This window comes from Trifolium pratense, linkage group LG2 (genome assembly GCF_020283565.1).
Source record: "Trifolium pratense cultivar HEN17-A07 linkage group LG2, ARS_RC_1.1, whole genome shotgun sequence".
Classification (NCBI taxonomy): Eukaryota; Viridiplantae; Streptophyta; class Magnoliopsida; order Fabales; family Fabaceae; genus Trifolium; species Trifolium pratense.
Window position 1 is genome coordinate 49,770,703 of NC_060060.1, and position 8,641 is coordinate 49,779,343.

At 35.9% G+C, this 8,641-nt stretch overlaps 1 protein-coding gene across 3 annotated transcripts; it reads left to right on the top strand.

Annotated features, from left to right (window-relative positions):
• Nucleotides 1-46: 46 nt before the first annotated feature.
• LOC123911519 lies at nt 47-5,603 on the top strand. Of its 3 annotated transcripts, none has more exons than XM_045962945.1 (3): nt 47-243; nt 484-570; nt 2,448-5,603. In XM_045962945.1, exon 3 carries the CDS (start codon nt 2,598-2,600, stop codon nt 4,836-4,838), a length of 2,241 nt encoding a protein of 746 aa, XP_045818901.1. In that variant the 5' UTR covers nt 47-243; nt 484-570; nt 2,448-2,597; the 3' UTR covers nt 4,839-5,603. The 3 variants fall into 3 exon arrangements, with proteins under 3 accessions (XP_045818901.1, XP_045818902.1, XP_045818903.1); XM_045962946.1 differs by having other exon boundaries at nt 484-566; XM_045962947.1 differs by having other exon boundaries at nt 50-243; nt 499-570.
• The last annotated feature ends 3,038 nt before the right edge of the window (nt 5,604-8,641 follow it).

The window sequence follows — 8,641 nt, forward strand, 5'->3', positions numbered from 1 at the left end:
CTCAAATTCCTAATTACTATAAATTCAACCAAAAAATGCATTTCCTATCAAAAAGGCAGAAGTAAGATTTATTTACACACAAAAAAAAAAAAAGCTTATACCGAGAAGTGCGTTTAGTGTGAGCGTGAACAAGCACGAACAATTTCTATAACAAAGAAGAAGATTTATGAACCAAAATTCCAAACGACACTCTCACCAAAATCGCTTCCTCTTTTCTCTTCAACGATCTTCATTCCTTCAATTGTAAGTCACCATTTTTTCTTCTTCACAATCAATAATAATTAACAATTACAAAAATATAATCCGAAAATTTCATTTGCTTAAACCTTTTAATCATTTACTTCTTATTCTCATTTTTCATTCAGAATTTCTCAACTTCAACTGATTCTAGGGTTCCCTAATTTTCATTTTCACTTTTCACTTTTTTTTCTTTCTTCTTTCTGATATTATTATTAATTTTAGGGTTTTGTTCGTTTTTCTCAGAATTTGAACTTCCAGGACTTGCTGTGATTTCTAGAAGCTTAGAGGTTTTTGGCTGAAGATTCGGGTCTTGAAGTTATTGAGATGTGGGTAAGTTCAGATTCTTGCTGTTAATGTTTTCTTGAAATGAGTAAATTTCATTTTCAATTTTTCAGTTATGTTGATGAGGTTGTGTGTTTTGTGATGGATTAACAAGTTGATTAATAAGTTCAATTTGTAATAAATGTTTTTGGCGCGTCGTTTATGTTATTTAGTTACAAATTGTTACAAGTGTTATTCATTTATATATGTATTTTGCTTTCATTTGAATGTGTCAAATGTCAGAATTTAATGCATTGTTTTGAAAAATCTAAACCCCTACATGCAGATAGTCATAGTTAATTGTATATTTGGTTGATTGTCTGTATTTATGGTTGAGGAGTGATCAGACCGGAGATCTCGCCAATTCAGGGTCTGACCAGTTGAACCGAGTGGTCTGATTAGGGTTTCAAAACATTGATATATTGGAATGGAATGAAATGCCGTTTTGGTATTGTATGACATAATAATAGAATTTAATACAATTGCTTGTATTATTCATTTATAAATGTATTTTGATTTCATTTGAATGTGTCAAATGTAAGAACTTAATGCATAGTTTTGAAAAATCTAAGCCCCTACATGTAGATAGCTATAGTTAATTGTTTATTTGGTATGATTGTCTGTATTTATGGTTGAGGAGGTGATCAGACCGGAGATTCCGCCAATTCAGGGTCTGACCGGTTGAACCGGGTGGTCTGATTGGGGTTTTAAAACATTGATAAATGGAATGCTGTTTTGTTATTGCACGACAAAATAGTATCACGAGAAAAGAAGTTGGGTGGCAACATAGGAACGCATGTGGACCGAGCAAGCAAAAAGTAGAAAACTCGATAGTTACAGTGGTACAAAAAGTAAGTAAAAAATGGCACTTTAAATGTGTCGTGTCGTATCCGAGTGACAACCTTGTCATTAATTGGCAAGACTTATGGAAACTGTATTAGATAAGTATCACTGAAATAAAAGAAAAGAATAATATACAAAATTATGGGCACGTAGGTATCCTTTAACTGTCGGACATAGATAGATTTTCTTTTACAATGGTGGTTGCTTGTGTTCCGTTTACCTGTCACCCGGATACGACGCGGCATTAAAACACCATTTTTGACTTACTTTTTGCATCTTTACTTTATGTTTTCTCTTTTTCAAGGTCTGCACATGTTCCTATTTTGTTGCCCAACTTATTTTCTTGTGATACTCTTTTGTCCATCTGCCAAATTTTTGGTAGCAGACTCTTGGAGTTCTGAGATGCATTTTTGTGTAGCTTGCTCATTATTTGGCCTGTCTCTGTTGTTCTCGCTCTATTCCCTCGGCTGTATTTCATGCATCTGCTTTATTAGTCTGGTTTGCACATTTTCTGAGTTCTTATAGCTCCAATGTTTCGCCCATCTCTGTACATATATTGTGCCTTTCTGTTACATATTAATTTTTATAAATTGCTGTTAATGTATCTAGGCCGCATCATATGTTGATTTTTTTAATTGTCAGATATCGTATCATATTGTGCCTATATTGTATTATGTATCTGGATATCTTGATACTATTGTGCCTATGTTTAACAACACTCCTTGATACCTTATTGGTATTTATCAATTTATAATGTCCTTATTCCAGTACGCATCACTTGAGTGTGTTGGCATTTGCATTATGTGATGTTTGAGTTCTGCGTTGATCATTTCTTAAAACACGTGTAGATCCAATTTTTTTAAACTGTACTGATCTTGAATATTTTGTCAATACTTACAAATCAATAGGTGATGCCTTTGTAAATCTGATTGTGTTTTTCCGAAAAAGATAACGCCCTTGTATTTTCTTTATTAAATCTGATTGAATTCAATTTGCGATGCAAGTCATTACCTTATTAACGAAAATTCACTTTTACTTAATAGGTTTTTGATTGTCATGGATGAGTTACAAGCAGTATGTGAACTCAAACTATGTATAAACATTTAAGGCACCCACAGATGGAGAACTGCTGATGTTATATTACATCAAAGTACTGAGAGTAGAAGAGATTATCAAGAAAGCAGGTGAGAGAAATGGAGTGCAATAAGGACGAGGCTACCAGAGCTAAAGAAATTGCTGAGAGGAAGTTCATTGCAAAGGACATGTCGGGAGCAAAGAAGTTTGCTTTGAAAGCCCAAAATTTATTTCCTTCCCTTGAGGGTATTCCTCAAATGGTAGCGACACTTGATGTGTATATTTCTGCTGAGAATAAAGTAAAAGGAGAAGAAGATTGGTATGGTATACTTGGTGTGAACCCGCGTGCCGACGATGATACGGTTAGGAAACATTATAGGAAGCTAGCTCTCATGCTTCACCCAGACAAGAACAAGTCCATCGGAGCCGATGGGGCTTTTAAATTTATTTCAGAGGCATGGAGTATACTATCCGATAAGGCTAGAAGGGCAGCTTATGATGAAAAGATAAATGCAAAAGCACAGAAAGGTTCCACCATTTTTGGCAGTTCATCAGCAAAAGCGGCGGCAAATGGGGCTAACAATAGTAAAAAGAAACCCCCTTCAAGTGCAAAGACTCAAAAAAATACTGCTAAAGAACAAACTTCATCCTCTGCCAATAAATCAAAATCCACATTTTGGACTACTTGCCATCGCTGTAAAATGCAATACGAGTATCTCAGAATGTATCTTAACCTTAAGCTCGTGTGTCCTAGCTGCCATGAAGCATTTTTGGCTTTAGAAACTAATCCGCCTCCTGCAAGTGGTATCAGACCTGGGGCTACATTGAATTTTAAGCAAAAGCCCAATCACCAAGGACCTCATAAAAGCAAATCTAATGCTGGAAAGAACAACATGGCAGCTCCAAATGTTGGAGCAGGGTCTAACAAGAATAGTTTCCAGTGGGCTCCATTCTCAAATTCTGGCGTTTCTAATGTGGCTCATGCTGCAAATGTGGTTCAGCAGGCATATCATAAGGTGAAGCGAGATCGTGAGGAGGCACAAGCCGCTACCAAAAAGGAAGAGGCTTTAAGAAAGAAACAGAATGTTTCCAAAAAAGGTTACTTTAATCCAGCTAAGAGGAAAAGGGGGGCCATGGAGGGAAATGGAGCATCTAACTTGGGCGGTGGTATCAAGAAGTTTAACTCTACTCGAGATCTCTCCCCGGTTGAACTTCAGAATCTTCTTGTCGAGAAAGCTACAAAAGAAATTAGCAAGAAACTCAAAGAGTTTCAGTCAAATACTGTTGATAAATCAGTGGCGAAAAAGAGTGGAGATTGCTTCCAGAAAGAACGGAAAGGAGAATTTTCAGCAAGAAACTCTGAGATCTGTACTCAAAATACCATTGGCAAGTCAGAAGATGCAAAGAATAGATTGCAGGCTTGCACGTCATTTGCAGCTCCTACCATTGATAGTAATTGCACGGAAATTTTGGATTCAATGCTAGTAGATGTTCCAGATCCTGATTTTCATGATTTTTTCACGGATCGAACTGAAAGGTCTTTTGGTGAAAATCAAGTATGGACTGCATATGACGGTGATGATGGGATGCCTCGACGTTATGCTATGATTCACAAAGTGATCTCTCTGAATCCATTCAAGTTGCAGATCAGTTGGCTCTACCCAAATATCAACAGCAGCGAACCAGGCCACCAAAATTGGATTGCGTTAGGCTTTTCAAAAACTTGTGGGGATTTCAGAATAGGTAAACGCGAAATCTATGACTCGATCAATTATTTTTCTCAAAAGGTTAGGTGGATAAAAGGTAACGATCGAGCCATTTGTATATATCCCAAAAAAGGAGAGGTTTGGGCCATCTATAGGAATTGGTCTCCTAACTGGAATGAGCTAATAGCAGAGGATGTGATACACAAGTTTGATATGGTTGAAGTACTTGAGGATTTTGTTGAAGAACACGGCGTAACTGTCATTCCTTTGGTCAAGGTGGCAGGGTTCATGACAGTATTTCACCACCACTTTGATGACAAAGAGATCAAAATCATTCCGAGGAAGGAGATGCTTCGATTCTCTCATCAGGTACCTTCATACGTACTTACTGGCGAAGAAGCTGCTAATGCTCCAAAAGGTTGCAGGGTGCTGGACCCAGCTGCTACTCCATTTGAACTTCTCGAGGTAATAAAAGTCGCGCAGGAGGAAAACATAGTCGACACCATGGATAGTATCACCAAAGAAGCTCATTGTGAGGAAGTGGTCAGTGATATCGGACAACTTGGGGGAGCAAAGGAGGGATTGAAGGAAGTTACTCATAAAATGGAAACTTCAGAAGAGGACAGAGGGAAGAAGATATGCATAGGCTTGTAGCAAGGAAGGTATGTACTATGCAGCATGATAAAGGAAAACAACTTGATGACTTTGCAGCCCGTGTTAGAAATGAAAGGTGCTCGATAGCCAGAATTAATTTGACAAAATAGGATCCGAAGATCTGATTACTTTGGATGGATGAGAAGATCTGATTACTTTCTATATCCAACAACCACCATCGAATATGGTGAGTTTTGTCAAATTTTTCTAGCTGTGTAGTTTTACTGTCAAAACAAAAAAGGGAAGATTACATTCCCAATCTGACATTACAATTTTACTGTTATCAACTGTTGAAGTTGATTGGTTCAGCCTTCTGTCATACCAAAATCTATTACTGGAATGACAAGGCTATACCTTCTGGGGCAGTGTGTGGATTATCTTAGTCGCTGCTTTCCGTTCGGGCTCCACCCAGAAAACACATAGTAAGGGGTGCTCCCTAAGTATCGGAACAATGAGGCTATACATTCTGCAAATTGTTCCATATTTGAACTTTGAAGTTTGTCAAAAGCAGATCTCTGCAATTTGGACGGGTCTTGCTATGCCATTAAGTCTTTTATTTTAATTTATTCCTTCATAGGTTTCTGTTTCTTACCCAATTTTGTTCTGTAAATCCGATTTAGTGGCATGTTTATCAGCTGCCATATGTTTGTAAGAAATTTAGCTCAGTGATTTATAGGAGGACTTTAACCTTTACAATTGATCCTAGTCTCTTTAATAGTTTTTCTTTCTTGTGATTATGAAACTATCTGTATGTTTTTCTTCCTTTTTCCTTTCTTGTTCCATATGAATGTTAAATTGTAAAAAGGTAAAAAATGTCATTCTTGCTCTAATCTTGACCATTTGATTAAAACTAATGATGGCTTTGTACCAAAAAAAAAAAAACTAATGATGGCTATAAGGTCATGGCCATCCATACACCACTTTTCCGGTGGTCCATATGGGATACTAGCGGTGTACATGGGTTGGACAAATCCGGTTAGAAAAAATTTCCTTCAACCCCTACAATTAACCTTTCACCCCTATATTTTTTATCATATTCCAATTTCACCCTTTATTATATTATTTTTTACAATTTTTTTTTACTTTATTCTATTCAACTTTTTCGGAAGTGGTTACCAAAATGCTTATGCAAAGTGATTAGATACCAAAATACTCGTTCCGCTGCTATGAATATTCATACCTAACCACTTTGTTCCACCGATATGAATATTTATACCAAAACACTTTGCATGAGTGTCTCGGTAAGAATATTCATACCTAACCACTTTGTATGAATGTTCTGGTATGAAGTTCCAGTATGAATATTCATACCTAAACACTTTGCATGATTGTTCTGGTATGGATATTCATGTCTAACCACTTTGTATGAGTGTTTTTGGTATGAAGTTTGAACTCTTCTCTCCCGACCCCCCTCATTTCTTTTCTACCCCCCAAAAATCCTATTTTGCCCCTTGCGGTTTGAAAATTTTTTGCCAACAAACTTCGGTTTTTACGAACTGAAGTTTTTAAACATGGAAAAAAAACTCGTTTTATATAAACCGAAATAACATATACCCCCAAAAAGAAGAAAAAATTATGGAGTAAACAGTCACTTTGGTCCCTGAAAGTGGCACTCGCTGTCATAATAGTCCCTGAATTATCAAAAAATAGTTTAAAATCCCTGAATGTAACTTCCGTTGGTCAAAATAGTCTCTGACGTTAATTTTTAGCAAAGAACCATTTCATAATGCTGATGTGGATGATATGTTGACTTTGTTGACCAATAGGTGTCACTTCTCTTCAGAATTTGATGCCACATAGGCATAGACCATATTGAAAGAGAAAATTACCCCCAAAAATTAATCTTCTTCTTCTTCTTCTTCTTCTTCTTCTTCTTCTCATTGAAATTTTATCAATCATAATCTCCATAACTATTTTGAAATAAATGAAATTAGTTTACAGGGACATATGTTTAATGAAAACATATATATTTTGGCTTTAGAAAGTTAGGATCAGATGCAATAACAGTAACTGTGTTAGCAAGTTGATATTGAGATTGCTTACCCAATTGAGAATTTTCTCCATCTTGAAACATTTGAAGTCCTAAAGTTGTTGTTTGGTTAAGCAAAGTTTGACCAAATATATTGGTAGTGATGAGTTTGCAAAATTTTGAGAGAATAAAAATTTGAACTGGTTTGTGTTCTTATTGTTAGGGAATTGGTTTGAATTAGAGCTGTCAAAGGGGTCGGCCCGGTCCAGCCCGACCCGGCCCGAGGGGGCCCGTTCATATAAAGGGCCTGGCCCGGCCTAGCCCGTTAACTTCGTGGCCCAGCCCGCCTAGCCCGGCCCAATAAGTAAAAGCCTATATGGCACGATGGACCGGCCCACTAATTTTCAGTTTTTTTTTTTGAAAAAAAAAACAGATTCTAGTACTAAATTTATTTTATATCTAAATATCCCTATATTTTCTCACATAATCTCCCAAACAATAATATCATCCTCTTTATCCTCATCAAACAAACAAACAAATCTCTAACAAATAATCTCATCATAATCCAAAAAGTTTTTTGTCATATTATTATTATTATTATTATTATTAGCGGCCAGTGTCAGTTTGTGTGATCCACATTTTCTATTTTGCCTTATGTTTTGGTGAGTTTGTTAATAAAAGATTTTTACAGCTAAAAAAAAGACGCGTCTTATGTTATGGTGAGTTTGTTAATAAAAGTTTTTTGCTGCCCAAAAAAAAAATTAAGGGTATTGTTGTTATTATGAAAAGTTCACACCAAATTTTTTTGTATCCTCTTTATACATAGGTATTAATTTCCACCTCGTATCTCAGTATTTTATATCTACTTCTAATATAATCAAATTAATTACTACCAAAGCTACTAATTTATCCTTAGTAGTTTTAACTATATTCCAAGTTTTATATCCTTCATTGTAATTTCACAACAAAAAAATATAGAAAGAATATAAGATAAATACAATAAAAACATGATATGCTTAGAAATATGAATAAAACAGATTATAGATAGGAACAAAACACAAATAATAATAATAAAACGATAATTTGTTTTAAAAAAAATAATAAAACGACAAAACTAATAAAAAAGATTATATATAATTTATGCGTAAAAATAGGATCAAAATATAACAATAAAAAAATTATAGAATTTTTTAAAATATTTTTTAAATTTTTTAAGGGGCCGGCCCAGAAGCCCGTGGGCCGGCCCATGACGGCCCATGAAAAAGCCTGGCCCGATAAGGTCTGGCCCGATAAGGCCCGACCCGCTAAAGTCTGGCCCGATAAGGTCTGGCCCGATAGGCCTAATAGGCCGGCCCAATAGCCCGACCCATTTTGACAGCTCTAGTTTGAATTTAGTGGTTCTGCTAAATCTAATGTAACAGTTGGAAATGGTGTTGATGTTGCTGAGATAATTGTTATGCTTGATGAATAAAGAAGGATTGCTTGATTTAGGGTTTATATTTGGGGATGATTTTCTCTTTCAGTCAATTTAGACCCTCATCGTTCATCTAAGACAGTCAGTTTAGTCCATAACAAAGTCAACAAACCGTCCACGTCAACATTATCAAACGGTTCTTTGTTAAAAATTAACGTCAAGGACTATTCTGACTGACGAAAGTTACATTCGGGGATTTTAAAATGTTTTTTGATGATTTAGGGACTACAATGACAGCGAGTGCCACTTTCAGTAGTCCCTGAATCATCAAAAAAACATTTAAAAGTCCCACAATTTAACTTCTGTTAGTCATAACAATCCCTGACGTTAACTTTCATCATAAAACCGTTTGTTGTTGCT

Bases quoted from the DNA above. Each gene is read 5' to 3' on its own strand.
- LOC123911519 (XM_045962945.1), top strand. From the start codon at position 2,598: ATGGAGTGCAATAAGGACGAGGCTACCAGAGCTAAAGAAATTGCTGAG.